Source organism: Triticum urartu, chromosome 7A (assembly GCF_056163025.1).
Source record: "Triticum urartu cultivar PI428250 chromosome 7A, HENAU_Tu73, whole genome shotgun sequence".
Classification (NCBI taxonomy): domain Eukaryota; kingdom Viridiplantae; phylum Streptophyta; class Magnoliopsida; order Poales; family Poaceae; genus Triticum; species Triticum urartu.
The window spans coordinates 498961599-498981556 of NC_141879.1; the positions used below are offsets into that span (position 1 = coordinate 498961599).

Consider the following 19958-nt stretch of genomic DNA (forward strand, 5'->3'; position numbering starts at 1 on the left):
CTGCCCTAGGTTTTGCCCCCTTCCCCTCTTGGAGGTGCCTTGGGCCTTGGTGGGAGGCGCCCCAGCCCACCTAGGGGCTGGTCCCTTCCCACTATTGGCCCATGTAGGCCTCCGGGGCTGGTGGCCCCACCTGGTGGACCCCCGGACCCCTCCGGTGGTCCCGGTACACTACCGGTGATGCCCGGAACACTTCCGGTGGCCAAAACCATACTTCCTATATATTAATCTTTACCTCCGGACCATTCCGGAACTCCTCGTGACGTCCGGGATCTCATCCGGGACTCCGAACAACATTCGGTAACCGCGTACATACTTTTCCTATAACCCTAGCGTCATCGGACCTTAAGTGTGTAGACCCTACGGGTTCGTGAGTCATGCATACATGGCCGAGACAACTCTCCGGTCAATAACCAACAGCTGGATCTGGATACCCATGTTGGCTCCCACATGCTCCACGATGATCTCATCGGATGAACCACGATGTCAAGGACTTAATCAATCTCGTATACAATTCCCTTTGTCCATCGGTATGATACTTGCCCGAGATTCGATCGTCGGTATCCCGATACCTTGTTCAATCTCGTTACCGGCAAGTCTCTTTACTCGCTCCGTAACACATCATCCCGTGATCAACTCCTTGGTCACATTGTGCACATTATGATGATGTCCTACCGAGTGGGCCCAGAGATACCTCTCCGTTTACACGGAGTGACAAATCCCAGTCTCGATTCGTGCCAACCCAATAGACACTTTCGGAGATACCTGTAGTGTACCTTTATAGCCACCCAGTTACGTTGTGACATTTGGTACACCCAAAGCACTCCTACGGTATCCGTGAGTTGCACAATCTCATGGTCTAAGGAAATGATACTTGACATTAGAAAAGCTTTAGCATACGAACTACACGATCTTTGTGCTAGGCTTAGGATTGGGTCTTGTCCATCACATCATTCTCCTAATGATGTGATCCCGTTATCAACGACATCCAATGTCCATGGTCAGGAAACCGTAACCATCTATTGATCAACGAGCTAGTCAACTAAAGGCTTACTAGGGACATGGTGTTGTCTATGTATCCACACATGTATCTGAGTTTCCTATCAATACAATTCTAGCATGGATAATAAACGATTATCATGAACAAGGAAATATAATAATAACCAATTTATTATTGCCTCTAGGACATATTTCCAACAGTAATAAGTGTCTATGATACTATCATGGTCTAAGGAGCAAAATCACACATTAACACTTTGTGTTATTACAATTGATTACACACGATATAAACTCAATTCATAACAAACAAGTTTGGCTCGATTCGATATGATCGTGCTTTCAACGTCACAATCTCAATGTTGTTTGAGGACTATAATTTTATACTTTTAACGATATCCTAAGATCCAGAAAACGTGATCACCAACAACACTTGAGCTAGTCAGACTAGGAACCTTTTTATTTAACCAGTTATCATTCCACACGTGCATATGACTTTTCCACTGAATCACATATTCCAGGATCATAGCAGTTATAACATAGAATATAAACTCTTTAATTATGAATATGAAAATATAATAATACACATATTAATGCCTCTACGGTATATTTCCAACAACATGCTCACCATACTGTTATCCTCGTTACCGGTTTTGTTCTTCTTTCTCGTTGAAGTGTTCTGGCATCCCCGTGACATAGTCATGTGTGTATGGCCAGACGATGATTGATGCTGTCACACCGAGAGGGCCCTAAGAATATCTCTCCATCGTCGAAGGAGCAAATTTCACTCTTGAGCTATCTAGTTCCTTGTCAAACTTTTTGATGAACATGTAAGTTGTCGTTATGATCACCATGTTACATACGAAGTTTGAGCAACCCCAGAGTCCATCGTACGGTAAGAAGTGACTACGATACTCTCATGGCCTAAGGAACTAAAAACACATGTTAACACTCTATGTTATAACAATTGATTTTAGATGATATCATTTCAAAGTATAAACAATAAGTTTGGGTCGATTCAATATGATCGTTCTTCTAACATCATTCTCTCAATGTTGTTTTAGGACTATCATTACTTTTAGTGATATCCTAAGATCCGAAAAACATGATCACCAACAACACTTGAGTTAGTCTTAGGGGAAAGACTAGGAACCTATTCTTTACAGTTTTATCATTCCACACGTGCATACGAGTTTTTCATTGAATCACATATTCCATGACCATAGTAGTTATAGCGTAGAATATAAACTCTTAATTATGAAAACAGAAATATAATAATACAATATTATTGTCCCTAGGGCATATGTCCAACACGATAAACTTCGCCGACAGCCACTTGGTGCCCGGAATCCTGCTTACCATCGTTGCCTCGCACTTGGTGGGGTCGTTCATCTACATCTTGATGCAGAAGAACATAAGCCAGAGTGGCAGAGTGCGAAGTTGGGCTCGATGCACAGGAACGCTTGGCAGAATGTGACGAAGCAAGCGGTGTGGAGGATTGAGTTGGGCGCAAGGTGGTGGAACTGAAGGATGTAGAAATAGAGAAGACCTCGAGGAAGGGGTGAATGGGAATTCCCAAACCCCGAAGGAGATGGGATATGAAGATGATTCACTCACCAACGCGACATTTAGAAACCCCGACAGAAGTGAGACCCGCCGACCCTTTGACAAGGGGAGAGCGGGACGGGGCAACCTCAGGCCCCGGCAGGTGCCCGACGTCCTGGAGCGCAATGATGTCCTCCTTGGTGACGGTCAAGAGCCGCCACAACCCCCTCATGCCAGGGCCTTCTGGCTTCTTTGGTAGACTGCTGGCTCCCCGCGGTTCCCTTATGGGCGCCCTTTTTGGGCTTCGATGTCGGGATGTGGCTGCCTTCCCCTACCATCTTTCAAAAATCAAAGGGGAAGAGGGAACTGGAAGCTTTTTTAGGCTCAAATTTCTAGGCGTGAGAACTCAATGACGACAAAGGAAAGGAAGATTGGAGGCGTATAAAGCCGACGCCCATGCATGGAACAAACGAATCCGAACAATGACGTGGCAAACAGGATGCGCTGAGATCCGTGCAGTTCAATCGAACAACAATAACAACGTTAACAGGGAAAGGCTAGAAATCTGATGTCGGATTTATAGTTTTTTATTTTACAACTAATCATACTCAGATTTATAGTTTTATTTAAATAATCATACTCTTTTTTTTAGTTCCAATCATACTTCTTTTGTTGCTTTATCAACAGTCCAGGTCGGTAACTGCATGCAAGTCAAGCCCGTTTCGCCTGCTTCCCTTCTGAAAAGTGAAAACCCTTCCGAACCCACTAAAAAAAACCTTCCGAGCCTTCAGAATACCTGGTTCGTCCTCCTCCGTCTCGTCCCCCCCACACCCCACCCCACGCCGCCGCCGCGGACCGAGAGGGCCAAACAGGCCGCCGCACCCCCGCGCGGGCTCGTCTCACCACGGAGGCTGCGGCGACCCGCGTGCGCATCGCGAAGTCTCCCGTTCCCTCGTCCTTGCACGCTTCGGCGGACGCTAGGGTTTTAGCGCCCCTGCTTTCGCTCGCTCAGGAGGTCCCGTGTTGAGAAATATACGGCCCGCTTCGATGGGACGCCCGGAGCCGGTCGTGCTGTTCGCGCAGACGATCCTCCACTCTCAGCTGGACGAGTACGTCGACGAGGTGCGCTCCACCCCCCGTCCCCTCCCCTCCTTTCGTGTTAGTCCTATGCGATCTGCCACCAAATATTGGTACTGCCTGGTTAGCAGACGTTTGAATTGTTAAGCCGGCGGCTTTTAGTATCCCATGCGTTCCTTGGTGCACCAAACTGGCGCATGATTACATACTAGAATTTGTTTTATGCTCGACTTCCTTTTCCAGTATACCTGAAGCAATTCTATGAAATAACTATATCGACTTTTTCTGCCTTGAACTTTGGCACATATCCAGGCTTAATGAATCACGCATGTCTGTGAAGAAGTTCATGTGCACGGTCTCTAACATCCTCAGCAATGTGGCTCCACTTGTCCGTGTCCTATATAGTCAAGTTGTCACTAGCGCCAAACATATACTCCCTCCGTTCCTAAATATAAGTCTTTTTAGAGATTCCAATATGGACTACATATGGAGCAAAATGAGTGAATCTACACTCTAAAATACGTCTATATCCATCCGTATGTAGTCCATATTGAAATCTCTAAAAAGACTTATATTTAGGAACGGAGGGAGTAGTTAACATGCTGCACACAGGTGCCCACACGTACACATTATGTGGAACAGACATATTCAATGAATATATCGACCGGATAAACTCTTTGTGTGTCCTTCTGATATCGACTGAATGATATTAACCATGGTTAGCTTTGTAAATATTAGCAAAAGACAGGATCTTATTTGTAACCGTCTCATTTGGGATTCACAATCCATGCCCAAACAAAGGTAACAAAGTGTTCTTGCAACCACCAGCTATCTATTATATAATTAAGACAGAAGCCAAATAAGATACCACGTTCTTCCACATGAGCTAAAATAATATACATCGTTGATTAGTAATATTTACGGCTGAGATAACGATATTACGTTACATACAAATATTCTGGACAAGCACTATTTTGCACATGTTAAATCTAATTATATGTGCTTCAGCTATTCACCATTAGTGCTAAATATTACAGTTAATTACTGTCCTGAGAGAGAGTGAGAGGGAAACTCATTTATCTAATTAAGTTCAAATATATAACTTGTCCTTGAGTTCACTTAATTATGTTGCATCATGCAGGTGCTATTTTCTGAACCTGTTGTGATTACTGCCTGTGAGTTTCTTGAGCAAAATGCTGCTCCTTCTACACCAAACATATCTCTTGTTGGGTAAGAAAATTTCATCCTTATACTTTTTGCACTTGTGAAGGTGAGATCTGATATCAAAGTGTGTCCTGTGAAAGAGTGCCTCTGTACTTATTTGGCTGTTGTAGTTTATAAATAGTGTTTTTTTGGGCATGGCCATACCCCTTTGGCCACTCTAGTGCTTTTTCTTTGCCACGTTGGCCAAATCGTAGGCAAGCAAAACCTTGGCTAGCTAAAATTTTTGTGGGGTGGTATTTGGGCTCAAGGGAACACATCCGTGGGCTACTACTTATTTTCTGGGCCCAGATTCTTACAAGAGAAAATCGAAGATCGTAGCAATGTGGATTAGTTGAATGTAGATGTTGTAGGTGTTACCTACTTACATTGTATAACAATTGCAACTGTATCTAGTAAAGATTGAAAATTAGGCATCACTATAGTTACATAACAAAAAACTGTATTTTTCATTGGCACTAGAGTTAGATAACAAATGAAATGTGTTTTAGTTTCTAGCAGCGCAGTTGGCAGGAAGATTGCAGAGCAGTAGAGCTCAGAATATTGTAACTATGTTTCTAAAGTAACAGAATATATTAATCTTGATAATCATTATGGAGTTAGGTGCACACTAAAGTGTACAGAATCACCTGACAATGTAGTTTGTCCCATAATTATATACCATCGAGTCAATCAACGGTGCAAAAATAACTATTCCTCCGTCCCATAATGTAAGACATAGAAGAAAGTGCTTGATCAATCTCCGAACTTACATGGAAATGAAAGTGTGCATTATTATTGGCAAACAGGGAACACCATGCACTAATGTAGTACGAATGAAACTCGATGCCAGTTTGTGAAGTGTTTAATAAAATTGAATCTAAATAATATGCAACTTGGGCTCACAGATATGAATCATGTGCTTTTAATTACGTAACTTGGGCTCCCAGTGGATGTTGAAATGATTTCCCCTTGCACTATCACGTGAATTACTGAAAAGGTTCTACTTTTGATTTTGACATAGAAACATACCGGACAAATGCAATTTATTGATCGCCAATGATACTTGTATAAAAAAAATGTCCCTTATATCAATCTGAATATTCTAGCTCCCTTTAATTTAAGAGTCTTGAGTAAGCTAATTACACTATCCTGCAGTCGTGTGAAGACTTACGTGCAGACAGTTCGAAATGTATTAATATTCTTCTTCTGCCGCTCATTGTTGAGCTATTTTCCTTCATTAATGTTGTTTGTGTTATATCAGTGCAACATCCCCACCATCATTTGCTTTGGAAGTCTTCGTTCACTGCGATGGGGAGTCTCGATTTAGGCGCCTTTGCCTGCCTTTCTTGTATTCACACTCCTCGTCCAATGTGCTTGAAGTTGAGGTATGTCATTTGTTTTCAAGTTTGATAAATAGTCCTATCTTGTGCCTATATGTGTCTATCCTTTCTGGCCGCTTGTTGTATCTGGTTTTTCCATCTGCACTACTAAATGTGTGAATGCTATGCTTGCTATGAATTTATGTTAAATTATCAACTTGTTAACTGGAAAGTTTACAGATTTTAGTTGAATGGATACTGCCCCAGTTGCTTATGTGGTACACTTGCACATGCTTAATGACCGATGCTGCATGTCACTCCGTTCATTTTTTTCTTGCCTTTCCCCCCATGGTATTGTTTATTATTATAAAGGGGTAGTCTTCAGTTGCTTATGTTTGCCACATCTTTGTCTTGTTCATCCGTTCAGAGTTGGTCTGTTCTGTTGCTTGAGACATTTTTCTTTGTTTCTTTTACTTTACAGGCTATTGTAACAAATCATCTAGTGCTGCGGGGAACTTATCGCAGTCTCACTCTTGTAATTTATGGGAATACTGCTGAAGACCTTGGTCAATTCAACATAGAACTAGGCCTGGATCATTCTCTTGCCAATATGGTCAGCTCTCCGTCAGAGGGAAAATTTGAAGACCTTCCACCGGCACTACGTTCATCCAAATTCAAATTTGAAGAGTCATTATCTTCAATCAAACCATTGAGTTTTCAGTCCACAGATTTGGACTTGTCACTTGAAGTGAAGAAAATACTATATTTAGCTCTCAAAATGCACCAAATACCCAATGTGGAGAATCTGATCCCTGACCTAGGAAGTGCAGTTATCTCAGCTGTTTCAAAATATGTAACTAATTCAAACTGCATGCCACATAGTTGGAATCAAGACTTGGCAGATGGCTTCAGCAAGAGTAATCTTGATCCTCAGGAAAGTAATAATGTTCACACTGAAGCTAGCAATGAGCTGTTTGAAATTTGGAAAAATGTCCATTCTGTCGCTGCTACTCGTTTTGGTGATGATGATGTCTTTGCCATCGAATTGGAGGAGTTGCCTACGACTAAAACGATATTTGAGTTGTTTAACAGTAGTTTCCCATATTATAGAAACTGTTCATTACTTGATCTACAATGCCCTTCTCAGGTAATTATCTGATGCCACTTGATGAACTGTCATATGGATGTCTAATGTCTTAGATGATTTATCTATCTTATGTCATTTTTTTTGTTTCAGAATAACTGGTTGGTGATGTCCTTGAGTTTGGTTCTCCTAATATGCTCGTCGAAAGAGAGTTGCTTTTATTTTGTTGATGCTGGTGGGATGGAGCAAATCATCAATCTGCTTTGTTGGAAGACACCCAGATCTACAGCTACTACATTGCTTCTCTTAGGTATTGTTGAGAATGCTACTCGGCATGGTGTTGGATGTGAAGCTTTCTTGGGATGGTGGCCACGAAGTGATCGGAACAGTATACCCACCGGCAGCAGTGATGGCTACTGTTCTTTGTTGAAGCTTCTACTGGAAAAAGAAAGACATGATATCGCCTCTCGTGCTACATATGTTCTTCAACGTTTGCGTTTTTATGAGATACTATCTAGATACGAGGTTTGAATATTCTTAGCTACCCACTGTTCGATAAATCTATTGTTAGTGTACTCTCCAGATTATATGAAGCTTATGGTTGTGTTGCAGTCTGCCGTGATCAAGGTGGTTTCCAACCTGCCTTCTGATGAACTTCCCGCGGACAGAGTTTCTTTTCTTATTTTTGCAAGTAACGAGCTTGCCGAAATGTCGGTAAGTTTCTAGAACTGCTCTCTTTAGGAAAGGCCCCGTTCCGTACAGCTGCACATACACTCTGTTTTCCTCCTTGGAAGTGAAGCGGGTTAACAGTTATTTTATGATCATATTTCTTGATGCAGAAATTGATAAAGATATGTGGCCCTATTGAAGATCCTTCGCCAGAGGCTATTGCTAGAAGAATATCCAAGTCTAGTCATTTGGAAGATTCACTTTCATTCAAAGCAACAATTGGTCTTATAACTAATTCCAAGTACAGTTTCTTGCAATTTGACACCGATTCATGTTTGTTATCTCTTATCCAGGTAACATGGGATATGCACTTCTTGTTTTTCTTTGTGTATTCTTTACTTACACACGCTTTAAATCTTGATGTAAGTTGAACTAGCTCTTGTTGTCAATCTGCAAAATATACCATATTTTTTATGAAATTGTTTGTAACATGGCAACTTTGAGAAGGGCCCATGGAGTATGAAAGAAGTGAAGTTCCACAAATGGTCCACCTTTCATTTCTTATGATGTCAATATGATGTCTGGAATACTGTTGTCATTTGGGGCCGGGTATGGCCGCCGCGTCAAGGATAAGTACAGGCAACCGGTGGCAACTTGATCTTCAAGTCAGCCGAGGATTCCCCATCTCAGTCTATTTAGTTAATTCCAAGTTTGTTAAGTATGCCTTATCTCTTAGATTGGTTTAGACTGTCATTTTCATCTCAACTCTTTATAAGGAGAGTGCTAACATTGGAAGGTGATCAACTACCAATAAATATAAATGAAAGTTGTGCCCAACCATATGCATGTGACATTTATGCACATTTTCATTTGAAATTTCTTTTTGGCACAATTTGCTCCAATGTCAAAGAGGGCCAGTGATAGTGGCGCCGTGTCGCATTAGAACACCATGAATCCTTGATGGTTGTTGCCTCACATGTGGGAACAGGAGAATAAACACTGCGACGGGCTTAGCAGCAGCCGCAGCTTGAATCACACCTTGCTCTTCTCAGCCATGGTCATGCTGACACAGTGACCAATCGACTGCCTTGATACCAAGTGCCGTGTACCGCTAGTCATGATGGGGATAAACACCCATCAGTGGGATTTAAGTGGCGACAGCTTGACCTAGAGGGATGCTAGCTGAAGGAGGGCATGTACTGGTGGAGGCTGTACCACCTAGGTATCAACCCAACCTAGAATGCTACCACACACTACACGGAATCTCAAAGTCTGTTTTTTTGTTACAAATTTTGGCAGTCTCCTTTGTTTGTATGGACATCCACGACAGGCCAGTGAATATCACTAATATATAACATCCACACAGTTTATAACACAAGATGTAACTCCAAATACACATTTATTATGGGCATGTGGCTACTCTTGCTTGTTTTACACTGCTGGTTATCTTCTTGACGCTGAGCAATAGCTGCACTTCTGTTAGAAATGTGACTCTAGCTTTATGTTTTTTGTAGAACAGGAAAGAGGTTTTTTCCCTCTGTCAGCAGCCTTATTATCATCACCTGTAATGCATTTGGCAAGTGGGCCTGCTGCTGAAGTATTGATGGAGATCACATCATCAATTGAATCCATTCTCCTCTCCCTTCTTTTTTGTCGCTCAGGTTTGATTGGCACATTTTTAAGCTGGGATATTTTGAATCTTGTTTTTCTCACATTATGACTCGAACTCATGTTTTTCTGTCTCCAGGGTTATCTTTTTTGCTCAGTCAACCTGAAGCAACTGAGCTTATAGTTCTTTCTCTTCAAGATGGTAAAGATATGAATAAAACAGAATGCATAACTCTTAGGCATGCTTTCGTTCTTCTGTCAAAAGGATTCTTCTGCCGCCCCCAGGAAGTTGGAATGATTACAGAGCTACATCTTAAAGTGGTTTGTGCAGGCTCAATGCATCAGAATTATCAATTTTGCATTGATTTTACGATCTTTTGAACTCAGAGATATGAATATAATTACTAGGATGAAACTTGGAACTTTAAAGTTAGATTAGATTGGAATGTGGGGGTTGTTCTTCACCTAAGGAAATCTTTCTTCTAGCCTAGTTCTGTTCAAACCATTAATTATAGAGAAGTTCTCCTACATTGTGTACACTGCCATCTTTTGCATCTTGTTTCCACTTATTCTTTCAGCTGATGTTACCCCAACATGTTGTTAATTGTTTCATTCACACAGTACATGCTGTTACATCTACTTCTGTTAATATTGTTTAACTTACAATTGATTTTTCTAACTTCCGTTTTTTATATTTTGGTTTCTTTGTGAAATTTGTTTTTAACTTCTGTTGATGTGTTAACATAATTCATTTGATCAGACTTGAATTATTTTCTTCTGTAGGGAAGTGCTGCCAATAGGCTACTTGCAGTTCCTCCAAATTCTGATGAGCTTTTATGGGTTCTTTGGGAACTTTGTGCCATTTCGAGGTTAGTACTGAAGTTAGCGTTTGGTGGATAGTTTATGAAATTGCTTGTGATCTGGAGTTTAGTTGTGTAAAATAATGACGTGAGCGGCCAAATATTGACATTGTCTTTCGGTACAAAGTGCCTTTCTATAATTCTTATTTTTCAACTTATGTTTCTCTCTGAATAAACAAGGAGTGAGTGATATTGTTGAAAGTTTACTCAATAATTTTAACTTTATCCTCTTTCAGTGTTTTGCTCAATATCAATAATTTTGATATCCTAAGTAACACTATGATAAGGAATACTTAATTTGAAGTGTATTTATGAATTTTGAGATGCTAAGACAATTATGTGTGTCCACAAATTGGCGCACAAGTTATTTATTTTTGTATTATTGGTTCTAGTGTCCATATATAGCTTACAGAATCCATCATGTGGTGCAGGTCCGATTCTGGTCGCCAAGCATTATTAGCTCTTGGCTACTTCCCTGAGGTGTGTTTTGTTCGTTTCATTTGTCATTCTTAATGCAACTTGCATTGTGAGTGATATAAGTATTTCTGGTGTAGGCAATATCAGTTCTGTTGAGTTCCATCTCTTCATACAAGGATCTTGATTCAACCATGATTAAAAATGGTCAGTGGAACCATCCTGTACTTCTTGATATGTTGTCTGAGGTTCTGATTGAAGGCTTACATCTCTCCGTGACTGTCTTATCTCAGGAGGTTCTCCATTGGGTCTTGCTATCTTCCATTCAGCAGCGGGAATTCTTGAAGTCTTGGTTGCAGATTCAACTGCTTCATCCCTCAAGTCATGGATTGGATTTGCTGTTGATCTGCACAAGGCGTTGCATTCGTCTTCTCCAGGTTCAAACAGGAAAGATGCTCCAACAAGGTTGCTTGAATGGATTGATGCTGGTGTTATATATCAGAGAAATGGTGCTGTTGGGCTTCTTCGTTATTCTGCTATTCTAGCTTCTGGTGAAGATGCCCATTTTTCTTCTGGAAATGTGCTTGTGTCAGATTCAATGGATGTCGAGAATGTAGTTGCAGATTCAAATAATACTTCAGATGGTCAAGTCATTGATAATCTTCTTGGGAAGCTTGTTACAAACAAGTACTTTGATGGAGTTGCTTTGTGCAGCACTTCTGTGGTTCAATTGACAACAGCCTTCCGCATTTTAGCATTTATTTCAGAAGATAAGGTAAGCTCACCATCCTTTTTGTGTTCTATTTATTCATGACGTTTAATTTGGAGATAATTTGCAATGAATTATTCATGCCATCATTTTTTGCTATCGATGAAGGCTGTGGCTTCTTCCCTGTTTGAAGAAGGTGCGATTACTGTTATATACATAGTCCTGATGAACTGCAAGTCTATGCTTGAACGCTTGTCGAATAGCTACGGTGAGCACCTTGTGCTTTATTTGGATTATTATTCAAAAAATGTGATTATAGTAGGTGATTATATTGTCTTGTTCATGAAGTTGATTGATGTTTATATGCTTTTTTATGCTAAAACCATTTTCTCTCTTATTCTTCCTTTAGATTACCTTGTGGATGAAGGTGCTGAACTAAGTTCCACCACAGAATTGCTTTTAGACCGAACTCATGAACAAGCCCTTGTCGATCTCATGACTCCCTCTCTTGTGTTGCTGATAAACCTCCTTCAGATATTACATGTAATATGTTCTGTCCTATTCCTTGTCATGCTTTCAGTTTCAGTATGGCTTCAGTGTAAGCATGTAATTGCCTCAAGCTGCTCATATCAATGATCTTGGATGTATCCACCTTGGCAGGGAACAAAGGAACAATACCGCAACAAAAAACTTCTTACTGCTCTTCTGCGGCTACACCGAGAAGTCAGGTATTCAGATAGCCCTCTATGCATAGCAATTCCCCCTCCCCTCTCTCCTATTCCCCTATCTTACATAATATTTTGTTGTTGTATAATTTCAGCCCAAGACTAGCAGCTTGTGCGGCCGATCTGTCTTTCATGTTTCCTAGTTTTGCTGTAAGCTTTGGTGTGGTTTGCCAGCTTATTACCTCAGCACTTGCTTGCTGGCCATTGTATAATTGGACACCTGGCCTATTTCATTGCCTTCTTGAAAATGTTGAGCCTACTAATGCATCAGTACCATTAGGTCCAAAAGATGCCTGCAGCCTTCTTTGTCTCTTGGTAAGCCATTTATTTATGCTTGTATCTCTTGTATCCTTTAGATATCTACTTGTTTCCATTAAAAAAAGCAGGTGGCAGAATTGTAAGATCGGTACCGATTCTCATTTTTGTATGTTTCTTGTGCTTGAAGGGTGATCTTTTCCCAGATGAAGGCATATGGATGTGGAATGTCGAAGTTCCTTCTCTGAGTGCTATTAGATCTTTGAGTACTGCAACAATTCTAGGACCTCAAGTTGAGAAACAAGTGAACTGGCACCTGCGCCCTGAACATGTGTCTGTATTACTTGTAAGGTTGATGCCACAACTTGATAGACTTGCACGTGTCATTGACAACTTTGCTACTTCGGTATGTCCTGGATTTGTTTGTATCTGATGCTTTTTTCACTCCAAAGCAAATGACTTTTCACTATAGCAAATACTTATATAGCCATTGAACCACATAGGCCTTGATGGTGATACAAGACATGCTCCGGATCTTCATTGTTCGTGTTGCCTCTGAAAAGATTGAGTGTGCGGTGGTTCTTCTGCGACCAATTTTTATTTGGTTGAATGACAAGGTTGATGGAACTTCCCTGTCAGAGGGAGAGGTCTTTAAGGTATGATAATGTATAGGGATTATGGCTGCATAGCTGAGTGTTATTATGCGCCAGAAAATTGTCTGTTAAATAGATCATTCCGGTTACTGTTCAAAGTTCTGGAGGCAACCAGGTAGTTTCCTCATGAGAAGTGTAATTAATCCCTTGTTTGACCAGCTTTTAGTAACTAGCTAACTAACCTGCCGTTTTGACACTATTGTTGGAACCATCTTGTTTAGTAAGTCGATATTAGGTCCACACTGCTATCTTCTGATCCCAGCAGGTTTTGTTGTGTCCAACAAATTTGTAGAAATACTATTTGAAGAAAACTGACATTACATGACAATTGTAATTATAAAGCCCTGTGCGTTCAGTCACCAACAGAAATTGGCTGGCTAGTGTTCAGGTTCCTGGAACTGTGGTCAATCCTGGATTTCTTTTGTTCTGGAAGACCACTTTGTTTCATTTTTAGCGTTCATTTTTTCTGTTCTTGAGGTTTATATATGGTTCAAACTTCAAACATATTAATTAATCAACTCCATTGAGGTGGCGCTGAAAAACTGATTTAAATGCTGGCCTCATGCAAACAGAAGCTGGCTTGCTTCTGGAAAACTTGTTAGTTTCTTGGGGGGAACCTGACCTGTCTGTGGGTTTGTCCGTGTTTATTTCAGATGGTCCTCTCTGTAGTGCCCCCCTGTTCTACTATATATGGGGCATTTAACTCTGGGCCGGCATCGTTGTTGACTAGTAACAGTCCAGTAAAACTTTGGAACAGTAATTCTACTTGTGTGCTAGTTCTCGTAACACACAAGCACATTCCTTTAGTTACCGGGCACTTATATTTGGTTGAATGAGTTCTTCTTTTCCCCTAAATCTAGTTCTTCATTTATAGCCCTCAGCATCATCAATCTGAAGTTGTTTAATTGCATTGTTTCCAGGTGCATCAGTTACTTAAGTTCATTGCAAAATTGTCGGAACATCCAAATGGCAAGGTGAGAGGCTCTTTATTATTCATGACCTGTGTATATTGTTTCTCTCCTTTTCCTCTCTCATTTTCTCTTTATTCAGGTATTGCTATGGAAAATGGGAATTGCACGGGTTCTTAATAAGTTACTAAAGAACTGCAGCAACGCATCTTACTTGGAAGATAAGACGATCTCTGAAAGAGGAGCCTACAGAAGTGACCAACTTATGCTCAAATGGAGGATTCCCTTGTTCAAATGTCTCGCATCTATCTTCAGTGCCCAGCCATCTGGCAAAGAGCAGACTGCTATTGAAGAGTAAGCTCACAACTAGTAAACTATCTACTTCAGAATTACTTCATCATTTACATTTGAAAACTAATTATATTAACTCAAAGTAGGTCCTCAGAGAATGCTAGCGTTGAGGAGTGCTCTTCTATCATGCATCACCTCTTGCTCTTATGCCAGGTAAAATATCTTTCGTGTTATATATGATAAGATGGTTGTCGGATCGCTAGCGTTTACTTCTCTATTTGATTCTCAAGCTTAGGTCACTACTTCTGTAGTGAAGCCAGGATGTGGTCTGTGTTTTGTTGTGGTTTCTTTAGTTTTACTACTCTGAAAGATTGATATCAAGCTTTTGTAATGAAATACTATATGCTGAGAATGAGGACATGGAATGGTGATAATGTTTCTTCAGCTGTTACTTTCTTTTTCTTCTTCCTTTGACAGTGTTGTGTTGCTACTTACGATTTAAGAAACTGAGTTCCAAAATTTTGTGTTCAACCATTTTAAAATACCCTAGACCCTTAAAATACACATGAATTATGTCATATGTTGTACTTTAACAGACGGCTTTGTGGCAATATCTGAATAGCATATTCTCTGATGGAGAAGTGCTGCAGTTGATCAGTTTTTATTTAAATTTGATTCTCTTGTGGTGCATGTCATCCTTAATGCTGAAGTTATATTTATTCATGTTTCTTTTCATGTTTTTATATGGTTCATTTCAATACTCATCATGCTATAAGATGGTATGTCAGGTTTTACCAGTTGGACGGGAAATGTTTGCTTGTTCCATGGCATTCAAGGAAGTGGCTTCTTCCTATATATGTAGAAGTGCAGTGCCTTTGATATTTTCACAACTCCAAACTCTTAACCAAGATGATGAGGAGAAAACTGAGAGTGACACTTATGATGACCCACCAAATATGGATAACTGGCGCTGCTTTACCCCTTTATTGAAGTGCTTCAAGCGACTCCTGAAATGTGTTGACGCTAATAATCCAACAGATTATTGTGTAGAAACAGTTTATTCTTCTATACTTGGTGCTATTGCCCTTAGCCAGTACGGCGACAGGTAAACATCACTTCATGTTCTTATGAATATTTTGATAATACATGTGCAAGTATATCTTTGCAGTTTCCAATTTCCTCGGTGGCATGCAAATTGTCAAATGTTTATATAAACCATTTGCATGAAGCACTGGACTGCCTGCATTTAAGTACTACTCCCTCCGTCCGGAAATACTCATCGGAGAAATGGATATATCTAGAACTAAAATACATCTAGATACATCCATTTCTCCGACGGAGGGAGTATTAAATTCTACTGGCTGTGATATGAGCTTGTGGTCTATAGTGTGCAAGAAAAGGAAGAAATTAAAAAATACATGTGCAATTATATCTTTGCAGTTTCCAGTTTCCTTGGCTGCATCCAAATTCATCAAATGTTCATATAACCCATTTGCATGAAGCACTGGGTTTCCTGCATGTAACTACTATATTAAATTCTACTGGCTGTGATATGAGCTTGTGGTCTATAGTGTGCAAGAAAAGGAAAAAGTAATTAAAAAAGCTATTATATTGATGCTATTCTTTAAATTTCTTGACTCCATCAAATTCGTAATTAATCTTGAGGCATGCTTTGGGTTAAGTTAATCATCCACATAGGTGATTCAGATGATCTCCATGTTGGAAAGCTAACTACTAATCAGTATATTAAATTAATTGTTCACGGCCTCAGGCTGCCAGATATCTTGTTTATATGCAGAATAAATGGATTATTTCCAGATGTGATGGCAATTTGTTTTATTCTGATTTACTTTGTTGGCTGGTGATTTTGTTTTTCTCTGTAGAGTTTTTTGTATCTAACTGGCAATTGGTTCTTCATGTTTGTACTGTTCTTTTGAAGAGTAGATCTGAATGATAATAACTTAATACATCAGTTACGGTTGCAAATATTTTTCTTCTTCAAAAAGACCAGTATCTGCAACCGTGGATGCATTTATGATGTATAGCATTCTTACATCTTCAGTGCAGTTTTTGTATGGGTCAGGATAACATAATGAGGTACTTATATTGTTTCTGTTTGTTACAGTCTTGAGGGTCCCATCATATTGAGGTGTCTATTTGGGCACCCCTTTGAACGTAGTCTTGCATTGAAATCCTCTGGCGATAGTTTGGATGAGAGTACAGTTTTAGTGAAGACTTTTGAGGAGAAAATATCCCGGGGCTATGATCATTTGTCAAATTCTGTTGGAAAGAGTCTTCTAAATCAGGTATACCTATCATTACCGAATTACATTTTTTTGTTAATCTCATGTTTCTCATGGTGACGTCATTAACAGGTTCAGAGTTCCATCACATTACTGTGCTCTATTCTTGAGAATGCTGGCCTATTAGAAGATTCAGTGCAGATGGTTCTTGAAGGCACTTACTTGCCATTTGGAGTGGTTCGTTCTGTTGTCATGACATCTCGTCTAATGCCATCCCTAGCCAGTGTGTCTGTGAATCATGAGTCTGTTCTCTTCTTTTCAAATGCTTGGAAGGTTATTGCTGATTCAGAAGAACCGGTTGAGGGTGAATTTTCGAAGAGGCTGGTGTGGGAGTTGCCCGATTCTTCTCTCGACAGACAGCTAATTGCTGGTCAATCTGCTAGCAGAAAACTGGCATTAGGAGAGGCTGCAAGTAGACGTATAAAAGACAATCAAGCACCTGAACCTACTGGACAGTTTGGTCGAAGTTTAAATACAACTAGCGTCTCTACAGGTCATGCACGCAGAGACACTTTCCGTCATCGGAAACCAAACACAAGTAGACCACCTTCAATGCATGTAGATGATTATGTTGCAAGAGAGAGGAACATAGATGGTGCAAGCAGTGCATCAAATATTGTAAATTCTACTCCGCGCGGAACACTCAGTGGAAGACCTCCATCTATTCATGTAGATGAATTTATGGCAAGGCAGAGGGAGCGTCAAAATCCTGTGCCAGCCCCATCTGGGGATGCACCCCAATTAAAGAGTCAGACAAGTTTGGATGACAATGTCCGTGCTAAGACGGAGAAACCGCAACAACCCAAGGCGGATCTTGATGACGATCAAGAAATTGATATAGTCTTTGACGAGGAATTGGAGTCAGATGACAAACTACCTTTTCCTCAACCGGATGATAATCTACAACCGCCTGTCATTGTTGGGGAAAATTCTCCAGGTCCAGTTGAGGAGACAGAGGATCAGCAGAATGAAAAAAGTCCCTTTTCTCAGAGGAACGTACCTGTCTCAAAGAACAATGAGAGTCTTGGTGCTGACATATCTTCTCGGACAGCTATGCTTCCAGAAGCTAATGTTCCTTTGGAGCGAAAAGGTTCGGTTTCTAGCCCAGCCCCAGAGAAGAGTGCGTTCAGTGATCATGCTGATGAACCTGCATACTTTTCCTCTCATAACAAGCGTCCGGCAGAAGCACCTCTGCAACAATTGCGTCCTAATACTTATCAGAAGAGAAGTGCACATAAGTTGTCTGAGAGTTCTCTGTCATCTGGATCTCATGGACACGATCATAGGTTTTCCAGAAACCAACCACCTCTGCCACCAATGCCACTACCAACTTCTTCCATGCCTACACGAAGTCCTGAGTCAAGTCAAAGGAGGTCATCATCTTACAACGCAAGGGACAGCTCTAGGGATGGACCACCAGCTTACCCATCTAATTATCCTGTACAACCTTTTGAGGCTAGTATGCCTACCGCTTTTGTAGGGCTTCAGGTAATGGAAGACAGGTCTTTTCAAGCTCTAATTATGTCTCCATGTTGCTTTTTACTTGATGTTGCAATTTAGATTCTAAAATGTGAACTTCCATTTTCAGGCTCAAACTGAACATGCCCTAGCAAGCAACGGTACTTCATCATCGAATGCTCCTAATGCAGACGCCAATTTCTTGTGGAACAATTTTCCAGTAAATAGGGTCCCTATGGAGCACTTCAACTCTGGTTCATCTGCCCGACCAATGGCACCCCTTGCTCAACCTTATTCAACCCAACATGCTGCAATGAGCTCTGGCTCTCCTGCATCTCATCTGTATAATCAAGGCACTAGTGTTGTCCAGCCTAACCCGTCTTCATCTCTTATGAACGATGCAAATTTAGGCATAAATTCTGCGTCTGGCAGCGCAATTCTGTCCAATTTGTTGCCATCATTTGCATCACAATTTCTAATGGGTAGGCCTCCAATGTCTAGTCCATTCTTCGGAACATCTCTTCAACATGTTCAACTCTCATCTGGCCTTCCACAGAGTGGGTCCAATCCTCAGCCTTCTGTTTCTTCAATGCAAGCACGGCCACCTCCACCGCCACCACTACCTCAGCAGCCTCATCCATCCCAGACCCAGCAACATCTTGCTTCTCTTCAATGGCAGCAACACCAGGAGCAGCCTCAGTCGTATGCGCAAAATAGTATCCAGTCGCAGATGACTTCGCAGTTTCAGAACCAAGTTTCTGTTCCTCAGATGCAGTTTTACCCGAGTCAGCAGGACTTTGCGGCGCAAACGCTGAGACAAGCGGGTGAACAATCACAAGTTGCGAACCAGACTGCACAAGCAGATGGTTCATCTCAACAGCAGAAAGATTCGGAGATTGATCTGAGCCCCTTCTTCTCGTCTCCAGAAGCAATCCAGGTTATTTGAATTTCTACTTAAGCAACGTGCTAGAAAAATGGTCATTTGCCAATGTGTCTGACCACAGTTTTCCTTGTTATAGAGCCTTCTAAGCGATCGTGCGAAGCTTTGCCAACTTCTGGAGGCGAACCCAAAACTGATGCAGATGCTTCAGGTATATTTTGGTGCGCTGCTGCAGCAATAAGTTTGAACGCAATGGAGGCTGGATCTTCTATGGTCAAATGAAATCTCTACTCTGTCTTTGTCAAACAGGATCGCATTGGCGGCAGCAAATAGGAGGGTGGCGCCTAACTTTGGGTCTGCCTTTGGCTATGTTCTGTAGCGGCGATGGCTCTTCTAGTGAAAGAAGTGCATGCCTATGCCTATGTGCATCATTAATTATCCGTCGTTGTGTGTAATGTTAATGTTGTGACGTTAGTTTTAAATTTTGTAATCAATTTTGTCTGAGGCTACATGAATTCTCGCTGGTCATGATCAAGCTGCTGCTCTAGTTGGTCAGGCCGTTAGCCGTCCAGAATGCTGTTCGCTTGAATGCACAACTAGCCTGAGTATCAGGGCCAGTGTATTTGTCTTATGCTCGATCTCCCTTCCGGTATGCAGAGTTCCGTGAGATAAATCGGAAAGTCAATTTGGCTCCCGGAGCACATGCTCCCGGGCTTTTTTTTCTCTAAATGATCAATATAAATTTTTTATGTGTACTTAGTCACATCTAAATGTAACCTGCAAATTTTGAGGCAAAAAGCTTAAGCATTTTTTCTTGTGAAAAAAAAACAAATTGAACAGAAAAGTTACCCCAAAATGTCATCCCAAATTTGTTTTCTTTTTTTTTGCCGATGAAACACTGTTGTTCCATGCATGCTTGCAACACCAACACAAACATCTATAGAAAAAATCAGAATTTTTTGGAAACATTTAATAATATTTGTGTTACTGTTCACCCGTGAGCA

General features: G+C 40.9%; 1 protein-coding gene across 1 annotated transcript; it reads left to right on the top strand.

Moving 5' to 3' along the window:
- Positions 1 to 3326: 3326 nt before the first annotated feature.
- Positions 3327 to 19713, top strand: EMB2016 (mRNA methyltransferase EMB2016). The gene is made up of 28 exons (XM_048690854.2): positions 3327 to 3660; positions 4757 to 4845; positions 6080 to 6203; positions 6619 to 7284; positions 7375 to 7746; positions 7834 to 7935; positions 8061 to 8243; positions 9410 to 9551; positions 9638 to 9819; positions 10282 to 10367; positions 10790 to 10838; positions 10913 to 10979; positions 11066 to 11547; positions 11650 to 11749; positions 11891 to 12024; positions 12142 to 12209; positions 12302 to 12521; positions 12652 to 12867; positions 12965 to 13117; positions 14035 to 14088; positions 14165 to 14376; positions 14460 to 14526; positions 15102 to 15418; positions 16439 to 16619; positions 16689 to 18104; positions 18205 to 19011; positions 19094 to 19165; positions 19264 to 19713. The coding sequence occupies exons 1-28, from the start codon at positions 3586 to 3588 to the stop codon at positions 19285 to 19287; spliced, it is 6660 nt and encodes a 2219-aa protein (XP_048546811.1). The 5' UTR covers positions 3327 to 3585; the 3' UTR covers positions 19288 to 19713.
- The last annotated feature ends 245 nt before the right edge of the window (positions 19714 to 19958 follow it).